This window comes from Amia ocellicauda, chromosome 2, assembly GCF_036373705.1.
Source record: "Amia ocellicauda isolate fAmiCal2 chromosome 2, fAmiCal2.hap1, whole genome shotgun sequence".
In the NCBI taxonomy this organism is placed as follows: domain Eukaryota; kingdom Metazoa; phylum Chordata; class Actinopteri; order Amiiformes; family Amiidae; genus Amia; species Amia ocellicauda.
The window spans coordinates 8,741,206-8,763,444 of record NC_089851.1 but is presented as its reverse complement, the minus strand read 5'-3'; the positions used below and the strand labels follow the sequence as shown (position 1 = coordinate 8,763,444).

Below are 22,239 nucleotides of genomic sequence, written 5' to 3'. Positions count from 1 at the left end.
TTTAGTTTCGTATGCAATACTAAAACAAATAAAGTTTTAACATTATGAGATTATAATTCATAATTGAAAACAGTAGAGAAGAAAGCATCATAAATATATTGATTAAACAAATGGGAGCCAACCCTTCTCATTTCCTTCTTTAAATAATTTTCCATGTCCCAGCAGTGATGCTTCCAAAGCTATTATGCTTTCCAGTTACAGATTTGTTATAATACTGTGCTACTGGAGGTTTTATTTATTATTTTAATTACTAAAGCGACTAGCCCTGAAATGTTGATTTAATAATCTATAATTGAACTAATAGGTTATTCTATACGACCTTGAAGGATCTAGTTCAAGTCAATGTATGCAAGCAGATTTTTTAAATCATGTTGATGTTAAAGAAGTGATGTAGAGCTGATAAACCAATGAATTCCCACAAAAGACAAAACTTTGAAGTCAGCAAATTATTATATTTACCCATTTCAAGTTACTGCACACAATAATCTCAGTCACAGATTAATTTAAAGCAGCACTGATCTTATCTGCCATTGCACTATTTCCTTCTGGTTATTAATATTAAAAAGGATTCCTGTGTACTTGCAGAATACAAACACAGGCATTTGCCAACACTGTAAAATTATAACTGATTGTCTTGAAAGAAGTGAGAAATAATGGAAGCAAATTATAATTTGACTTTTAAGCAAGTATTTACTGATTGGAACGTATTTTCCCAAGACAATGTCCTTCAGCATACAATATTCATGGACCCGACACTGCTGGCTGCTTTTCACCATTGCTGAAATTGAAAAATAATCTAGCAAATTAAATAAACCATTCAAGCACAGGAAAAATTACAATCTCCTGGCACCAGGAGACTGGGCTGATGAAAGCTTTAAATATACTAGACCCATTGGTTGAAACCCGACCCGAAAGCAACACAGAATTCGGGGATCCGTTTCCCATTTCCTGTAATAAGATCCCAAACTACTTCATAGGCACCACTTTTTAGTATTTCCACCTGATGTACTATGACTTGTCTGACTGACATACAATAATGAGTTCACTTCCACACACAAGTTAACTTCATTGAGATTAATAAACCTTCTCTAACAGTCAAATACTTCTGCTGAGTACCGATGCTGCAGGATTTGTCTCTACAGCTGTAAAAGTAGGTAAAACATGAATTACTTGCAGACTTACTTGACATGATGGCACAGCCCACCAGCTGATTGGCAAAAGATGCATTAACAAACACAAATCACAATATAATACAGATACAGTGGCGACAGAAGAGCACACATGGAAATGTTCACTAGTACTTCAAACAAATGTGCTTGCTTAGCTTTATATTTTGACATCTAAACTTCACAGATAATAATCCAGTGTACGGTGCTAAACTAAGTGAATGCAGCAACTCAAAGTGCGATGCATGTGAAGGGGTACTGTAGATATTAAATGCCAATACAAGTTTGCTTTCCATGTTTAGGAGAAATTCTAACTAACATGAGCTGCAAACTTCCCAGGTTAAACAGACACAAGGTGAAGACGGGACATAGGTTAGCCTTTAAAGTTTATTGGCCCGAGATTCTTCAAAGCATTCCTGCTCTTTTGCATTGTCCTCTGGTGTGACATTCCCGTCGAATATGCACTTAAAGAAAACACCCACCAGTTGTAAATGTAATGAAAATCTTTAAAGCAGTAAATGTGCCTGATTGATGCATCTCATCAGCTTGAAATGAGCTAAGAGGACAGGTGAAGTGAAAACAAATTACTCCACTGAAGACCTACTAGAGATCTTGTTGGGTAAAACAGAGGCTCTTCCAGGCCCCGTATAGATGCTTAGTTGTCATTAATCAGGGAGAAACACACTCTAAATAGGGTACTGCTTTCTTCTAGAAAGATAAGACACACTGCTCAGCTGTTAAAGTTGATGCAGGCCACAACACCAGTAAACAGACAAATTATATCACTGGCAACACCATAAGTTGGTTCTGTCAGGCCTGATTAGTTGTTTCCCTCACTGATTTGTATGTGCCAGTAGGCAGCTGGAGATAAAAGTAACATCTGGCTAACAACTTATCAGAGAATGCCTCCCCTCCACCTTGTCTGTGTGCCTCTGCACCATATGTGGTTAATATTGCATCCACTGAAATTGCTAGGACACAGATCTCCCCAGCAGAGCGAAAGTACACTGAAAATCAAGGTGCTTTCAAAAGGTGTCGGTGATAGCTGCTATTATGCCGAGCAGTCTTTCCAATACAAAGTCATAATTTTCCTTCCTTTGTGTTGGAAATGAAAAGCCAATATACATCACTGATATTCCTCTAGTCAAAAGCATACATCAGGTAATTCAGATCATATCATTGCGAACATGAATACAGCTTCAATCCCAAGGGGGTAAAAGCTATGTGTATTATGGGCAAGATATCGGAGCGTAACTATTCTCATTAGTTTGCAGTATCAAAGGCAGCTGTCTGTTGTGTTTTTTTGTGTTCGTCTACAATTTCAAACATGTTATAAAGGATCAAAACATTGCTTGCAATATTAGGCAAGCAGAATCTAAAGTTAGTCCATTAAAAAAAAAACAGTCATGAATGTGTGTTAAGTGGGAAAACTTGCCTTGGTGTGAAGTATTTACATAATTCTAAGCGAAACAGTTCACACTGCATATAAACATTTTACAGGTTGAACAATACATTAACAATATTAATAAAATATTGCACAATTATGTATTGCTTCTAGAGAAAACCAATGCGGATATGCTGTGATATAGCAGACTACCTTCCATGTGTTATTTAAGACTTATTGAAATGTAATGGCGAGCAAATTATCTTTCCTTCACTAATATTGTATAAAGGTAAACAGCTGTTTTCATATACCTGACTGATGGAGGGTTAATATTGCAGCAAACAATTCCAAGTACTTCTAGAACTAAACAACTTGAGAACGTATTGCACAACTTTAATGAATCAGGCATAACTTGTATGTAAATCAGGCTTTCTGTTGCAGAATTTCGATTTCTTCTTCCCTCTAAGGGTGCCAACTGGTCTTGAGGCACAGAAACCGTAATTGGGTTTACTACTCTGAAATAACACGTGCACACCACACTTGCACACAAAGACATAGCCACTCTGAAGGCTTCCCACAGTCCCTTGACAGATGGTCTTTGTCTAGTTCCTCAGTGTAGGCCAAACAGGCAAGCTTGCATCAAAGATCTCCAGCGTATAAATGTCCTGACCTTGGCATCTTTTATGCCCTGCATCTGAAGGCATCACCATGTGTGTAGACAAAGCATGCCTTTAGCTCGTAACATCAGCATCATAATGATGTCACAGAATTTATTAGGCTTATGGCTGACTTCTGAGCCCAGGTCATTTGTTAGCACTCCAGCATCCAAAATGAGAAAACAGTGCAAGCTATTGAAATCTTGAGGAGACTCTGGACTTTGGTGGTTTAAAAATAGCACGACAAGAATCCTGTAAGGACGTTGTGGAGAGGAGGAAGGATGAGATAAAGCATAACTGACAGGAGTTCCCCATTCTCCTGCGTGGGTCACACGGGAGGTTTTACTCCATTGAACCTGAAGTCTGAAAACTACTTAAGTGTTACCAGGCATGAGAACAACTGAGTTCTCTAAAAACTAAATGGTCAATAATGCCATTTACCAGACACTTTCATAATTCTCCCTGATATAAAATAAAATGATCCATAAACTCCAGGAAGGGGAATCCCTGGATTCTGATTTGTTTCTTTACAGTAAATGTAACAGGTTTTTGAAAGTTAATTCTGGAGATTAAATTTATGAGCCTGGCAAATATGTGAAAACACCATGATGTCTGCAAAACTAATATAGATAGAACTGCTCCTTTTTAATAAGAATAATTTATTCTTAATGATTATTAATGTCAAAGAGCTGCCCACAAATATGTGAACTCAAATACGGATTTCAAACTTACATTGTGAAGATAATGGACTAAACATTCCAAGACTTATCTGCTTTACAGGACTTGTCAAAATCTGAAAAAGGGTCTGGAATACCTCGCATGTAGGTCAGTTATCTCACTTGTCAAAGAAATGATAAAAATACAAATTACATGACACGCAAGCAAACTGTTGCCAGGAAAACAGCTATGGCTCTACTGAAAAAGCAACATTTCAGTCTGAACATTTTTTTAATGGATACTTTGCACATAACACACTCTTACATATACCAACAATATTGTTCATTGTGGTTAAACAAACCAAACCAACACAAACGATCCCTCACTTTGACAGCATATTGCTTTGGTGCCATTTTTATTACACTGACTCTGAGAGGCATGACGTTACTTGTTTCTCCAGATAAAAAAGGGGAAAACAAGTTTAATTAAATGCAAAATTCTCCTAGAACTGTTTCTTAGCATAAATGGAAAAAGAAAAGAACAGTCAACACATGCATGCGATTGCAGTCTTGCCTACTGTACAGTATTTCTATAAGTTTTACTGTACATGGGCCAGATACTTGAACACAACATTCGTAGAAAAATATATAGAAACTTAAACCAGTATATTTGGAAATTCCTCTCAGGATAAAGGAAATCTATGTAACCGTTTGTGGTCAACAACTTCAGACACCGATCACTCATCTCCCACATAAGCTGGGGTCCCTAGTCAGGGGGTCACTTTCATTGTTGCACCGTTCTGTCACTCAGAAAGAGAAACCTGACAGCACATATCAGCAGAGGACTAATCTCTACTTAGTGCTAAACAAACAATGAGTGAATGGTGAAGAAATTCTGTACAATCAGCTGCTGTGCAACTCTGAATTCACAACTACATCTGTTACAATTCAAACATTCCCCACAGCTCTGGCGGTTATCCTCTCTCTCAGCACCTTAAGGACGGAGGGATTAGACATTCAAAACAACCCAAGAACGTTCTAGAGAATTCAGCAGTTTTGTTTTTTGTTCGATCTAAACGTCCAAATCAGTCAATGAAATTCACCGGGCCTGCCCATTCTTATGAGCATTACCTTTTAAAATTCCCAAGATGCCACAACAATAAACACATACAAACAGCCTACTTAAGTCATGTTTCTCCTAAGCAGATTGAACAGCAGCCTGTGACACGCATGCCTGGCTTCAACATGGCATTGCAACATTCCTGAATTTCCCTTGTAAAAGTTAATTTTATGCTTTTTTTTTTTCTGATGGCATAACTCATGCTGTGCCTTAGATATTGAAGATGTGTAACTTTGATAATACACATGCAAACTGTGTCGTCTCCTTGGAATTGTACTACACGATCAGAAGACTCTTCTATGAAATGTACATAATGATTTTCAATAAGTAACTAACAATGTCCTTTGTCATGATGTCATCCCCCCTAGTGTGGCCTCTTTGTTCCAACATTCAAAATAACAAAAATGATTTAAGAAAGTTCTTGCAAACGACTGGAAAAAACTGACATGCTATATTTAACAAAAAGTCATAAATGGCAAAACATTTTATATTTAAAAGATTTTTGTATTGTGTTGTACTTTCATGAAAGGCTTGCTAATCAATGGGTTTCTTGAGATCTATCCATTCTCGTAGCTGTCTGTTAGAATAAAGCCCGAGTTAAAGTGCATAAAGGTTTAGTGACAACCCTCGGGCTGGCAGATTGGTCACTAATAACATAATGACACAGTCCATGGACAGTATCAACATCCTCAAAGTCCTTAGGGTGTCTTGTAATTAGGTGTATGTTTTCTGTCTTTTCTTTAAAGATTAGGCTGAAGGAAGAGTGAGCGTTTATCTTGCCATGTGAGGAATAGTCAGGACGGTGGTAAAAGATACTGTAGGCGACACGCCATCTTTTTCATACAATGCCACCGGATTACAAAGTTATTCATGGTCAGCGTCTCAGAAAGGACAACCTTTCAAAACACAGCTTCTACACAGATTTCTAAAATGTTGTCCTTTTTGCCTTGTTGAGATAGCAGAGGGTCAGAGGGACTAATGTAATTACCCAAGGTGAAAAAAATCAATAGTGAAAAGATAGCAGCCAACTAACGTAGGGAAAATATGTGCAGCTCCAAGTAGTTGGATAACAAAACACCGACTATTAATATTAATATTAAACAATATTAATCTACAATCATCTCTAATGGTAACCATTTTATGTTTATGTTTTATTATTAATCAGCACATGAGGAATCCACACTGTGAAAACAGGTCATTAAAAACATTTGGCCTTTGTAATGCCAGTGTGCAGAGAAGTACGTGTTGAAAGTCATGTAAAATAACGTGCTTTCACTTTCATACACATAGTTCTTAAGACCTGAATAAATACATACCTTAATAAAAGGAAAATGATCACTTGGAACGTTTTTTAATCCAGAGATTCAAGCGGCTTTATTTTTTGCCGAGTGCAGTACCTTGTTTTCTGAAATTGACAGATATATTTACAAATCTGTAACAAACACACAAAATAAGCCTTTCACTGGAGCAACTGAAAAAACAAAGATGAAATACATATACAAGGCAAAAAAAATCTTAATTTCTTAATTGACTTCTTAATAGGTAGGTAATTGTAAAGGCTACCTGATGAAGACATAGTAGTGTCGAACCGCGTTGTGATGTGATTCAATAAAATGAAACTTTTATTATACATAAGTTTAGTCTAAATACCAAATAAGTGAGAGAGCTTTTTAGTTTTTTCTTGTGTTATTATCCTATTATGTAAAACTGACTGCCAGGGTAGGCACATAAACACTTAACATTTCCTGTTCCTTGGTCAAGCCCTCCCCAGCATTACTATATTTGTCTCCTGAGGGGAAAAGGGCCTTAACTTGTATATTAAGCAAGTTGCCATCAAACACATTTTCATCATCACGTCCTGATAGATTCCAGGGGTCTTTTAGGAAGCATCCAAATAGAGGTTCCCCTTACAAAATGTGATCTGTTATTTACCATTGGGAGTAAATGTATCATGAATTTCTCGATCGCCAGGTTATTGTTGCTTGTTTTTTTCCTTCAAGTATCAAAACAGCCTGGTGTCTGCATATCCCGAGGGCAGAGAAAAGCCAGCCTCAAGGATTGATTCAAGATGCATGTTTTTGAAAACGGAACACATTACACAATTATGCCGCGAAACAGAAGAGTTCAGATATTGCTGCTCTTATTTGATTCAAACTACTTCATTATTTCAAATCAAAAGGTTTATGTGGTTCGTTACATCATAAACTGAGGCTGAAGTATTTGCAATGGACAATACTTAACATATTACAAATCTAGATTCTGCAGATCATTGATCATCAAGGTATAATAATAATAAAATAGATTTAAATACTGTTAGCTGTGGAATTAGAACAGGACTGAAACTCGGAAAATAATCCAGCTGTCATATCTTTAGATCCTCAACAGGTGCTTCTATGAAGCCTCACAAATAAGTGGAAAGAAGACCACTTGTTGAAAGCATCCCATATGCAGTGTGGTGCAGATGAGGAGATGTGGTGTGGAGGGGTGGGGTATGAGGGGGAGAAAGCAAATGCTAAACCAGGTGGGGCCACAAGGGAATAGAAGTAATGGAGAAGAAAGTACAATTTCCTTGGTTTACCCTTTGCCCCATAATGATGACTTTTGACACCAGAAAGCAATGATATGACACATTTGGCAACACCGCAAATTGAACTGGAATTATGACTTGTGATTGACAGCTCTTCAAGGTTCTTTGTTCTTCACATTTTTTTAAGCAATTATGCAAACTTGCCCTGGTTATGCATGTCACCTTGACAAAAGTAATTTAAAAATGTGTCTTTTTAACATGTCACAATCATGAGAGAAGGCAGAGGGGAAAAAAGCTGCTAAAGCAAGTTTTCAGTTACTTCAAATACACAAAGGAGAAAGTTGAAAGGAAAAAAAAAATCTGTCATCATGCATATTGTTAGCATTAGTCACTGATAACACTTGAAACCCACAAACAAACAAACAAACACAAAAGTGCCACCGAAGCAGGAGCCACTGCTGCGCTGTTGTCTATTGCATGTCATTATCGTATCTTTTAGCCAGGTCTGCAGATTCCCACTGTTTTAGTCCAACAAAAGATGATGGACTATGATGTTTAATGACATTTCCTCACCACTTCTTCCCTATTAAAATGAAAATGTATACTTACAGTATTAAACACAGACAATCAATTATTTCACATTATTTCCTGAAGCACAAAGCCCAGGCACAAACAGAAATCATATTTCTAAGAGTCAGCAATGGAAGCTATTCTTCAAGTAGTATGAGATACAGGACAACCAAAACAAGCTTTGAATCCAATGATCACATCTCTGTGTCCACAACAAAAGACTTAAACATCAAACCTATTAAAAGATTAACTTGTGATTCCCACTGTTTACTAACTTAGTCTACAACAGACTTGCCATCACAGCAGTTCATAATTAATTGAATGCTCTGTGCCCAGTTAAACATATGAATATGTTTAGTTCTGCTTTACTGCATTATTTAAAAATGCAAAGTCTGTCAACTGGTTAATTGGAACGTATGAAAAGGAAGTTAATTTAACAGAAACCATATATATATATATATATATATATATATATATATATATATATATATATATATATAGATATATACACGATGGCATCTTATTGTTTGACACTTGTAATGGACTTGTGATTGACAGGTCGGTTGTTTAACATGATTCTAGGCCTCAGGGTCTGTGCTGAAGGGCTTGCCATTCAATATGACAAGGAATGTAAACATACAGACTAAACCTAGATACATTCAAAATTGATGGGCCCATGTGACACAAAAATAAAGTAAAGGGAATATTTCATAAGTTTTATTCATTCCCTTTTCAGGATTTCCTTTAATTACATGCATTACATAGAGGAATGTTTCAAAACCTTAGGACAGATTCTGAATTATTATTATCTGATTAAACGATGAAAGAATTGCAGCTCTTGAACCCGGAGGAATGGCAGAACACATACCTACAGCTGTTCTCCGAGAGTGGATGCGCCTCTCTTTGCCTCAACATGGTTTAGATTGAACAGAGGCTCGTAACTCTACACACATGGGCTCCTGCACAGCCGCGCTCATCACAAGAGCAACTTTGAAGTCGGGTACAACCAGATTACAAGGTTAATGGGTGCAGTTTCAGGCAAACATTCCCACAATTGAAATGCCTGTATCGCTTGATGTGCAAGAGGCCATCCGACTCAAAGTTAATCCTATTTACTTGTAGGTTTTTTTTCTTCGGCATCTATTCATACTCGGCATTAATCGAGATTAAAATGCACTCGGTAAACATTGTTAAAAATTCGAGCTATCTGCCTTTAAGGGACAATTGCTATTTCGGAAACAGTTTAAGCACGTTGAAGTGTTTCGGGTAAACAGTACCTCTCTTTTTTTCCTTTTTTATTTTTTAAATAAGCTGATTAAAAGGAGACAGAGAGAGAGAGAGAGAGAGAGAGAGAGAGAAACTCATTCTTTTGTACAGCCTGAACAATTTTATATGAATATTAAGTGTGGGATTTGTGTCTATTTAAAACTGGGAATCACAAGTTTGGCTAATCAGCTTTAGTCTTCATTCATGGAAGTCCACTGCAGCGAGGCGTGAGCTTCACTTTATTTTATTTCCATGTGAACACATTTCCATTTGCTGGGGGAGAAAAGAAAAGCTAGCCTTTTATCAGTGCACGTTTTTTTTGTTTTCCTCGCTTAGTTCTAAATTGTCCTTATTTTACTGAAATAATAATAATAATCATATTATTATTATTATTATTATTATTATTATTATTAACTACTATTATTGCTGATAACAGTAATGAGATCAAAGACAGGAGAGGTTTGTAAAATGTTAAAACTTCAGAACCAATCACGGCTGCATTTCATACAGTGCAGGTTCGTTCTGCAGGCTATCTACTGGTTTTCAATGCCCAGAAGTATTCAACTACTTAGGGACAAATATTATAGACCAGTGCCAGAGCTGGAGTTAAAGTGATCATAATTACCATGTGCCACACAAGACTCACGATTTTATAATACAGAAGGGAATTTCGATGAATCTCTAATCTCTTCAACGTGTGTGTCAATACAAGCCATACATGAGAGCATCTTAGAGCCCTGCTACATGGGATTGCATTATTTTGTAACGATAAATTGCTTACATGCATTCAGTGGTATGAATCAGAAATTATTATAAAGCACAGCCCTCATCGGACTTGTAAAGATCCATGAAATATATTGAGTGCAAGTCATAAATATCCTGGCAGAGGAACAAAACAAACCACTGAAAGTATTACCAGCTTTATTTTAGTCTTTTTTTTCCCTCTCCAGATTTAATGATTTGTTTAGTATGAATTATGAATCACAAATCTTCAAATGGTTTATTAATTCTTCATCTCACTGCTGTATATTTCACAAAGGGCTGCAAGAAAATGTGCCAGGCTTCTAAATGGGAGATCTGCAGAATTGCAAGTTCACAAATGGGTTTTGTATTACTTTAATTTTACCTTTTCAGCAATATGCTACAATTAGGTGCTTTCATTGTATTGCACTGGGTGCCCGAATTAAGCTTTGGAGATCTGCATTTTTTCATTCAATAGACCACTGCCTCAGATGTGGCAAAATGTATTGCAGGGCTGGTAGGCATATAGACCCACCTTGCAGAAAAGTGATAACAGGGCTGTAATGAAATGTCACTGCATATTCTTCAGGCTAGGTTATTTGAAAGTGACTATAAGCTAAAAAGGAGAAAACACTCCTGACTTAGTTTGCATAGAGTCTTCCATCAGTAGAGACTGTCAATGAAAGTGACTAAATGAAACTGCTACTGAAACTTTTGCCTTTTCAGTCTAAAAGGAAAAGGAAATACTGAAGTGATCACACTGGACTTAACAACTTGTGCCTGCTTCTGTACAAAACCCTGTATGACATCATTCAACTTAAAGACTGCCATTATACTGTCGCTTACCACTAATGCAATTTTTACAAGCAATTTGATCTCATTAAAAAGCTCCTGGACCCTCTATTTTATTAGTCCCTTTGTGTAATCAAAGCTCTGGCTCAGGTTCGGTTATAATCGCTCTTGTTGTCTCAATTGACCATTTAATGCCGTATCTAAGACCCAAAGGAGTCTAATGCAAGATTCATATTTTCCTCATTGACCATTTAACGTAAAGTTTATAGGACTACATCTGCTGTTCAGGGACTCGCCTAGAACACAGCCGTACTTAATACACTTCTTAACATGGGGGGTATATATTTTCTTTAAAAAGCAGACAAATCAGTCAAATCACTTTTCTACTGAAACAAAACACTTGAACAAACTCCCATCTTTCGTAAGGCAGATTAGGTATTTAGCATTCCTGTTTCTTCTTTCTAACCCAGGAGGAAGAATTTGTCAATTCTTTCTTCAGCTCATCAACATAAATTGTATTAATTCCACAAGCTATACTGACCCTAAAAGCCCATATGTCTTCATTATGCTCACCTTGATTGAGAAAGCGAACGCCAAGTTTGCTGCAGATCCCAACAGATCCGAATGGAAACTGTTTAACAGTGCGGTCTGAAGCTGGGAATTTCCTGCAGCTTTCTCAGGACTCCGGTCCAATTTTCAAGTTCACCTCAAGGAATACCGAACTGAAAAGTGTTCCGTTTAACACACAGAGGAAACTTCTCGCACACAGTCTAGGACGCCTTTTGATTGAGCCGTCTCTGTTGACTTCTGAATTATTCGTACAAATACAGACAACGTGTAACATGAGCACAGATTACATTGTGGCAGGGTGGCCAGATGAGTGTTGGCAGGTGGTCTGTTCACACATTGTATTTCATGCATTGTACACTCAGACCTCTCAGAGGTGTGTGTAGATTTAGGCACTCACTTAGGGATTGGATTTTCTTCCTCAGAGCCAAGTATCTTACCCAGGATGCACTACTGCATTTAAAATTTTTTGTTGTTTGTTTAGTTTATTCCCCGTATACAGTAAATCCACTGAGATAGCCAAGCCTATAGTGGGGAATTACTAAGACTGTGCATAATCGCATAATAAGCCAAGAGCTGGGAGGCTTGGAAGCCCAAAATGAAAACACGCCAGACAACAATTAGAAAATTGAGCAACTGGTCCCTGGCTGATATTAATACTATTTTGAAAGACTGGAAAATATTTATAATGAGTGTAATGGCAGAATGCATTGGGATTTCTGCTCTGAAATGTGCCGGTTTTCCTCACTGTGTTATCCAAAAGCCTTTACAAAGTTTCAAATAGTGTAATCTCAGTCCACTCACCACATAAAACTTTTTAATTATACTATTTAGAAATACTGTGAATGCTTAAGAGGTTGGTTTTCTTATGCTGTGTGTGGTTATGTGATGTACATCTTTATGAACAACTATGTCAGAAACCTGTTCATTTAAGAAGGTATAGTAGCATCTTGGCTTCAAAATGAAACTACTGATAAAAGGGGTTGTGCTGCTGCAGCGGTACTCGGATACTACATGATTCTCAGCAATATACATATATATTTTTATGCAATGTGACCTTGTTTACTTTGTAATGATTCACATGTATACAACAATGTATATCTTGGAGAAAAAAAAGTTTAATTTTATAGCTCTTAAATATCTTTGAGGACTTCCCACCCCAAATTACCTGTAATACAAAAAAAAAAAAGAGAAAACTAATGCTCTAAAATACCAGCAGCCATTTAATTACAAATTGCAACAGAAAATCACAGGAATGGCAGCTGAAATTCTTAAATCCTTCTGAATTCTGAGGGATTAACACTGTATTTACTTTTACTGATTGTGTGGATTTAATTGCCCTTTGGTACAGCACTTTGCAAATCTTAAACTGGGCCGAATTCAAATTCCATTCCTCTTTATCTCAAGACACTATGCATAAGAAATGAAGCTGTCATGCCTTTCATATCCTACTGGAATTCATTAGGACTTTGAGGCTGTTAGTGAAGGATGTTAAGCAAAAACATAAAAATAACTAAAATACTTTCTCTGAATTAAACCACTGAAGAGACTAAATAGACGCTTCTTTTAGCTGTCCACTTCCCTAAATAAATTGTCTCAATTCACACCATAAAATAAATGCAGAAAAACAAACAAAAAAAACAACACTATTACTTTCTGTCAAGCGCTAGGAACAATGGTTAATTCATATTTTTGTAGCATTTACTAAATTAAAGTATAGTCTCTGTGGTGAATAAGATTGGGTTTGTGGTGGGTGCTTTGTATATTTTTCTAAATGATTAGTGGGGTTAAGAAAATCACTTTCCTCAGCAATAATGCACAATACCTCCCTGTGAGACAAAGAACCGATCATGGCTAGTGTACATAGTAAGCAACTGGGAACGAAAAAAAAAAACAAAAAAAAACATACACATATATATATATATATATATATATATATATATACATACATACATACATACATACATACATACATACATACACACACACAGCTCTGGAAAAAATACAGAGACCAATGTAAAATTATCAGTTTCTTGGTTTTACTATTTATAGGTATGTGTTTGGGTAAAATGAACATTTTTGTTTTTTTCTTTAAACTACTGACAACATTTCTCCCAAATTCCAAATAAGAAATGAATGGAATGGAATGGCTGCCATACATGTAGAGATACTGATTTAAGAACAATTTGCAGTGTCTCTGAATTTTTCCAGAGCTGTACATATACAGATGTCAATCTTGTATACTATTACATGTATAGTCAGAAACCTCAAAAATGACAATCACAGCAAATATTAGCATACATCATAAATATATAGAGGTCCTGTGAAGAACTGCATAAATTGTGTGAAATCTTTTGAGAAATAAGTATCCCCTTTACCCTTTATTATGCTTGGCAAACTCAGAAAGCACTGGGACCAAATATAATACTTAAAGCACCTGGGTCCTTATAATAGCATTCACCAATGAAGCAAGAAAATAGATTATGCTACAGTAACTTAAACTAATGAATAAAATCAGGGTGATTGGTTACTGCCAAATGCGTGCAATATACAAAACGTTAAAGAAACCAATTAAATCTGGCTGTCTATATTTTTAGAGTCTTTACAAGAAGTTGTTCTAAGGCAATAATGCATGACAGGAACATAATGAAAATATAATATATTCTCAAACGCTTACAATATGCAGGAAAGGTTCTTAAAAATTGTGTTAAAATATATATAATCTAGTTGTTTAATATACTTCTTCACTAAAGAGACTTTGCTTAAATTCAGCTGTAAACAGACTTGTACATATCAGAGTTGATAAATTGGCATTTTGAAGACGGGTATTTAACATCGATAACTAATACTTAAAACCTTGGATTCATGCCCTGCTCATTACAACAAACAAAGAGACCTGTGCCCTGTGAGTGAGGCAGGCTGGGAGAGGTGGTGGAAACGGCAGGTGACACTAACAGTCATGGACAGCTGTGAAAGATGCACACTGAAGGTGTGAGGTGGCTCTCAAAGTGTATTATCGGCAGCTGTTTCATGACATTCAAATTAAATATTTGTCTCAAATGCGTTCTCAATTCTTTTATGGAAACCCCCAGCTTTGTATTGCCTAATTCACTCACGAAAATGTCCAAAAAAACCTACAATGCTTCCAGTTGACTAGTGTGTTAATGTTCGACTGCCACTCCTTTGATTTCTCGTGGCAGTCATACATGCACACCCCTTCTCGTGAGCAATATTTATTTAACTTAAACGAATAACGTTGTTTGAAATGAAGAGTGTGAATGCAGCGGCCGCTTTGCTGCAGGTCTCTGGTGTCGGGGCCGTTTCCATTTTTCCACCTCCATACACCCCGATTGCCACTTTCTCAGCTGCACATCTGAAGTCGCTTGAAGCCGCCGCTGGCCTCTAGATCCATTACTTTTAAAGGCTCTCGTTTACACCTTGAACCCCGCTGATCAAGCATGCAGCCCAGGAATTACTGTCTTTTACAAGCACTAATTTCTAGTTAATAACCCATTGGACAATATGTAGCCTGATTGTCACTTTATAAACAGCCTGTTTTGTATATACGTTTGCCAGCATCAAATGCCAATTACTGCCCATTTTCTGTAAATCTTTAATGCCTTATTTGCAATGAAGCCTCCCTCTGAAACAGTATAATGATCAGAGAGCAGGGTAAAGAGAAGCAAATTAGAAATTAAATCTCTCGTAGAAGGCTATTACTAATACATCCGCGGGCAAGTGCTATAGGCTGGAAATCAGCGAAGAAAGAGCTACTGCAGCACTGTGGGGACAACTCCTACTGTCTCCGCTTTACTGGTGCAAGGATTTACCTGTCCCACAGCAGCAGGGCACTACGAAGGAGGACATTAAATCCCCCAGACCCGAAACATAGCTGTGCATCTTCGCATAATCATCCTGAAAATTGATTTCATTTCTCAGCAAAGACGAAGTTTACTTTTGTTATAGAAGGTCATATTTAAGCAAGGCATCAGGCAGTTGCTCTGAATGCTGTACAATTAAGACAATTTTGTGTTGTGTGTTTATGAAGCTGCAAACTTTTTAAATAATAATCAGACGACTGAACTACTAAGTATTATGAATCAACAGTTAAAGAAGTTCTCTGATTTTATATGTGTCAGGCTAGGTCACTTGTGAAACTGGCATGTAGGAAAATCCTTTGACTCATTTACACTTTTGTCAGGTTTTCTTACAGTGCAGTAGTCAGTGAAAAATACCGGCTCTGCTTTAGTTTATTTATATTTTTGAAGGTGCAATTCTTAACTGCAATTCAAGAACAACAAGGAAAACATGCTGCCCCAGGCATGTAATAAAAAAAGTAATTTATCAGATAAGCATGCTGAATTCTTATTCAAAACTGCTGGTAATAAAAAAAAAAAAAAAAAAAAAAAAAAAGTCCTATTTACTAAATTGAATTTTAGGGACACCTTCTAGCAGCTCCGATTCCGCTCTCATTAATTTCACTGGACATTTTCTCCTCTTTTTCTTCATTTCAAGCACTTATCTTTTCGGGAACGAATGGTCCCAGAGCGATCGTAGAACTTTCATTCATTTTACAGCCCAGGTGCTAACTGAATAAAACATACCTTTGTGCAGAAGTGGTGAAGGAATACAAGACGACAAAAATATATCTTTGAAACTAGAGGCTGTGCCACAGGAGCACTTTAGAGTCACTAAAGCAGCGAGAAATGGGTCTGTTTGTTTTTCATAGAGATATGTGATATATGCAATACATGTGTCTACATCTGTAACATGTTTTAAAGCCCAGATTTTACATAAATGTAATCATAACCAGAATTTTGGGAACACTGAATGGGATATTGGTCTAAGGAAAGAGTCTCTGTGTTAATGCACTCCAAGAACACTCAATTTTAACACTTTCACCTGCTATCAAAATAATAATCATAATAAAATCTCTCGTAACTAATGAAAATTTTATTTTTGAGAAGTTAAGAAGTTCTTGTTTCGCTTACAAAGACCCATTATGAAACTCTTTGGAAGTCATATGATAATCAGCAGATGGCTCATGAAACAATATCCTTTTTAAATGGTAATAATAACAACAACAACTATGCTTTTCAAGAAGATAAAAAAAAAAAGGTTTGCAAACTAACATTAGTTTATCTCAGACTGTATACATATGAAGACTTCGTTTCCAGTATTTGGTTGCACATTTATAAAACATGTATATTAAGGGCATGACCTCATGTGAAACTAGCGGCCCCCACAGACATTAAACTTAGCTACGTACAATACCGAGAACAGAAAACCATCACATTAAGTTAAACCTCCACTGTTTACAAAATAATGACTGGCTGAGAAACACCACCGTCCATTCACTAATGCACCAGGTCAAAGATAAATCCTGAAAAACCATGACTCAGAGCCGAAATAAATCTTAAAACCATATTTATTTTCAGTCTGTAATGGAGTATAATAGCAATAGATTAGTTTAGGAGGAGGAAGTAAGTTGGTGGAAAATAGATTGTGAGCAAATTAGCTCAGGTCAGTTTATCACCTGCAGAAGACACAGACGTTTGCAAGTGCTGCATGGGCGACCGACTGTGGATCCAACATCAGTGTGTATGAAGTACGGAGTTTATATTGATACATTTAATTTATGAGATTTAACTCACTATTAATATTAGGCAATAAGTTGGCAAATGGCTAAATATTTCAGAATGTATTTCCTTTTGTTGCTACATAGGTCTCTGTAATGCATTACTAACACAATACCAGCGCTTAAACAACTGTAATAAAAAAAAAAAAGAGTCCTACTACAATTTTCAATACATAACGGGGGGACACGCACCCAGGGACACAAATGGAAATTGGGCTTCAATGCCTTCAAGACAGAAAACAGGAGACACTTCTTCACACAGAGAGGCGTCACAATCTGAACAAACTCCCCAGCGATGTGACTGAAGAGACAATTTGGGAACATTCAAAAACAGACTGGAAAGTGTCCTTGGTTCACTTAGTTATTAATGGACACCAAATGAGCATGATGGGTCGAATGGCCTCCTCTCGTTTGTAAACTTTCTTATGTTCTTATATCAATACAGAAATGGCAGACCCTGCCTCAACTACCGAAATCTGCCGTGACTGATAATGAAAAAGGGTTCCTTTCTCAGGGTGGACTTTAATCCACTTCCTCTTCTGTGACCTTCAGAAAGGAAGTTCATTTCATTGTTATCTTTCTCATCACAGACAAAAGTTAGGTCTTCAAAGATATTTTTCTTCTTCTTAAGGAAAACATCAAGCTTTACCTTCTCAATCAGCACTTTTCAATGGTGAGAGAAACCAATTATTTCTTTCAATGACCTCCCTGTAAGTGTAAGTCGTTTTCCCTATGATCTGAAGGATAGAAACTTTCAGTGTGAATGAACACCTACTTTTTCTTTGTTTAACAGATTTGTATGTATACTGCAGAAAAGGAGTTTGCATACCATTTGACAATTTTAATGATACAAATATAATGAATACATCCTACATGAACTGTATCATTTTGGAAAATGGCATATTCCTAATTAAGTTTTTCTAGGATGTTGATAATTGGATTGTTGTGCTTTTTCTATGTAAGCAAAAGTTCTGAAGAATGCCATTCCACATGTCCTGACATCACATGTAGCATTTCTACAAAATTAGGATGAATGTCAAATGGATCAAAACCCAATTCATATTTAACTGGGGAGATGACAAAACATGATTATGATTAGAGCACAATACCTCAAGTTAAAGGAACAAAACTTTCAATTAACTATTTCTAGATCAGTTTCACATGAAAAACCCCCAAACTGAAATATCCTTCATTTTAAGCACTATGTGACCTTTTGAACAGGTACCCTATTACAAAAATGTCACAATTACCATTTCTAAACATCTGAAGGACAAAGGGCACATGTCAACTACAAATTACCGCCCATAGCCTGCAGACGAGGCCAATTTTAGAATTTCACTGACCCTCTTGCCAAATTAAACTGCATGTATTCAGTCTGCAAATCTGCAGCCAAATTATAAAACCAATTAATCTATTTAAATCAGATCACAGAATGCTATTTAAAAAATTATATATATATATATATATATATATATATATATATATATATATATATATATATATATATATATATTAGTTTTACTTAAACTATGACGGGTAATTTTCTTAGAGAAAATCCACTAGAAAAACACGAGACAAAACAATATTTGAATGGATTCCAATTTTTATATAGAAACACAAAAATATATATTTCTCAAAAGATTTTACCTGAATGTCAAAATGGTATTCACATGGAAAAACTGAATTGGTAAATATCTAAACAATTCAAACATTGTTTAGAAAACAACACAATTAGTCTCATGTTCAACTCTTTCCATCTTTCAAAAGCTTTTTTCCCTTTTTACGAGAACATTCCTGTTGGTCATGGTACAGAGCAAGAAAGTCAGTCAATAGTTTCTCTGCAGGTTTCAATAACAGCTCTTGGTCAGTGGAAACAGGAGCAATATTCAAAGTTGGAATATAAAAAAGGAAAACAACCGGCCATTCTAAATTAACCTAAAACAAAGTTTAAAAGTTTAAATATATCAAGTGTTCCTCCCCGAAATATAATTGTGCCAAACACTAAAGTGAAACATTATGATTTCCATGTTAAAACTTGACAATTCCAGACTTGAGTACAATTTTGGCAACGTTTGGGGTATTTTTAGATCAGTTATTACAAAGAAAATCATTTTCAACCTTATAAGAAATAATTTGTACATCTGTTTGCAGTTAGGTTACTCATGCAAGAAGAATTTCATAAAGTCCTTGTTTTGACTATAAGGTCACAAGAAGACATGCTATAAATAGTTCAGAAATCAGTGAAGAATATAAATAAAAGTTTTAAGGTGTCAATGATATTTAATTTCAGATTCATTCTATAATTCATAAAAAAATCACTATGCTGAATACATCACAATTAACATCCACAATTTGACAGATAATGGCCACTTTGAAAACGACATTTTACCAATAAATTAGTCTGCATTAAAAAGTGAGATATTAACCTGGATAGATGTTTGCACTGCCAAGCAGACCAGATTTGTACTTTTAATGCATTTATAGAGATAATGCACAAATGTATGCCACTCCCTGGCATGAGACCAAGCAGTTATTTGAATATAATTTAATAAAGTAAGGATAATATGGAGACAAAACGTCATTTGATGAAAGCATAAAAGATTAGGGTGTAATAATGTGCCTTGATATTGCCTGATGCCAAAGATGTATATAACCATCTTTCAAATACACATTCCCAGGCATGTTTCAACACTAAAACATGCAGAATTACCTGTATTACTACAGTTCACAGAGACTGCACAACAGATACAAGAGGCACAATGTGGTACTGACTGCATTTCTGGGTTCCTAACGCGTTTGTGGAACCCCTTTAATACCCATGATGTCTATCCTGTCAAATGCCCAGAGTCACCATTACTGCTCATATATGGGCATGAACTGAAACGTTTCTGCTGAGAGACCAAATCCTTACATGCTCTTTTAGCTAACTGACTATCAATGCAACACAAACAAAAACAATTCTCCCATAAATTATTGTTATAAAGGGTTCCCGTTGCCTGAAGCACCTTAAGTGTTTATTCATTATTTTGACATATTTTGTATTTCATAAACGCCTGCTTAAAAACAGCACATATAAAAACAAACAAACACACCAGCATAACAAATGCTTGATTGGGAGGACATTTCACAATCAATTAAACATGCTATTCCCTCTTTTACACATAGAAGAAAAAAAAAACGATTTGTATTATTATTATTACATTGCATATACTTGTAACCGGTGAGGTGAGAACAGAATACTTTAATAATGTGATTCCCTCTAGTCCTGTGCAAATATTATAGTTGCCTGAGTGACAGATCCTAGGATTCTGACACTCAAAAGTTATGAAAAATCTGTTAAACCCTTTTATTGTTCCGTATGTTTTTACATAACAAGAAATAAATACTCTGGTGTTTTCTTTCACTCCCTTCCTTGTGTTGGGGACCTGAATACAGTGCAATCATTAAATAATTATGATACAAAACTAGAAAGAAAATGAAACAAAAGTAAAAGACATTGTTTAATAATTTGCCATCTTTCTGGTCATTGTTTGATTTATCAGTAAACCACAGAGCGACAGATTTCCTCCTCCTGACTGTCAGCGGGTATGAAAGAGCATTCAAATCAAGTTTTACTCTGTTTATATTATATTATCATTTGTTGCTTTTCTTCCTTCACTAGTTTTCATGAAAACACTCCCACTGTATTCCAGACACTTTAGAAGCCGTACATTTAGCGGTTTTTGGTTTTCAAACAAAACGGTCCAGTAAATAACTGTATGAAGGGTGAAATTAAAAGAGAATAGTCTTAGTGATGACAAGAAAACCAGTCAGTCATTCTCCCTATTACTACTAGTTCACCTTTTAATTGCTATGGATTCATTCATCTGGGTAAAATATGGACTATTTATTTCTATAAATTAAATTTATTTTACACAGGAAATGTTTAGCTCTTTCTAAATATATTTTCCATGGAGTCTAATAACCTGATTATCTGTATATTAATTATAATGTTGGTTTCCCTCAATAATAATGGCGCATCTCAATGATGATAATGCTTAAAGTATAAGATCTTGACAGATTTGGATGCAGTCCGGTAACAAACCTTGTCGGGGTGGTGGCTTTGAGATGGGTAATGAAGTCACTTTATTAAATTTTCACTCCCTGAGAATTATTGCTGCTTTAAATTGCAGTGAGCGTGGGCTGCACAGATGAGCACAAGGGATATACCTCCAGTATTATGTTTCCTGGCACCATCTGGTTTGAATCGTGAAAAAGGTCAGTCCTTTTTCTGACTTTTAAAAGAACCATTATTACTGCTGCTATTACAGGACCACGCCTACCTTTCGGAGGAGGGAGGGCGTCCGTTGCGAGACTTGTTGACCTGCGCGTACAGCGCCTCGATGGGCTGGGCGTCTTCTCTGGGGCTCTGTGGTTGGTTGTGTAGAGAAATGCTGTGCCCACTGTCCATTGACGATTCGAACGAGCCGATGCCAGCGTACGTGGGCTCCTCGTCGGATCCAAATGTCCGGTTGATATCTTGGATCTCGGCATAGTCCCTCTCGCGAGCTTGCCTCTCCCGGAGTTCTCTGGTTTTCGCTTGAATTCTAGAGCGGAAGAAGAGAGTGTAATATTTAAGTATAATCAGCATTAACACTTTACATTAAAATCAGGATTCACAATCCATTAAATATGAATTCTTAAATGTTTCTACATAGCACGCGTGCATTGCTAAAGAAATACGCCATCGGAGTTCCTAATCCTTCACAAAACGATGCTGCAATGCAGAATGCGTTGAGGGTTGTGTTCTAGGCCAATACTGAATGAAACCAGTGATGAAAGTGTCAGTGACTGAAATCAAATGATGCCTAAAAGATTAATACTTCTGCAGCCACAGAAGTGTGCTTACTTTGTTGGAAGTTAGAAAGGAATACAAATGTGCTATCATATCAGAATCTCGCCAAAAAACTTCTGTGAAAGCTCTTTGATCTCTTCACATCCAAAAAGGTTTTTAAAGTTGTACGTTTAGGTCCAAGAGCTATACATGCATTCAGTGCAGGGGTGCGTCTCAGTCTCTAGTCGCCGGAGCAATGGCACCCAGGTCTAAACAGCTGCAGGTGATTCAGTCACTTCAAGGTACACGAGTGAAGTCAAACAGACAGCAGCTTGAGGACAGA

General features: G+C 36.4%; 1 protein-coding gene across 4 annotated transcripts in view; it reads right to left on the bottom strand.

The window, feature by feature from the left end:
- pard3aa (par-3 family cell polarity regulator alpha, a) overlaps positions 1 to 22,239 on the bottom strand; it is a 353,698-nt gene that overhangs the window by 46,534 nt on the left and 284,925 nt on the right. For all 4 annotated transcript variants that reach the window (XM_066717599.1, XM_066717607.1, XM_066717623.1 and 1 more), the window contains one exon: positions 21,406 to 21,669. In XM_066717599.1, coding sequence (XP_066573696.1) covers positions 21,406 to 21,669 — 264 coding nt within the window. The remainder of the gene's footprint in view (positions 1 to 21,405; positions 21,670 to 22,239) is intronic.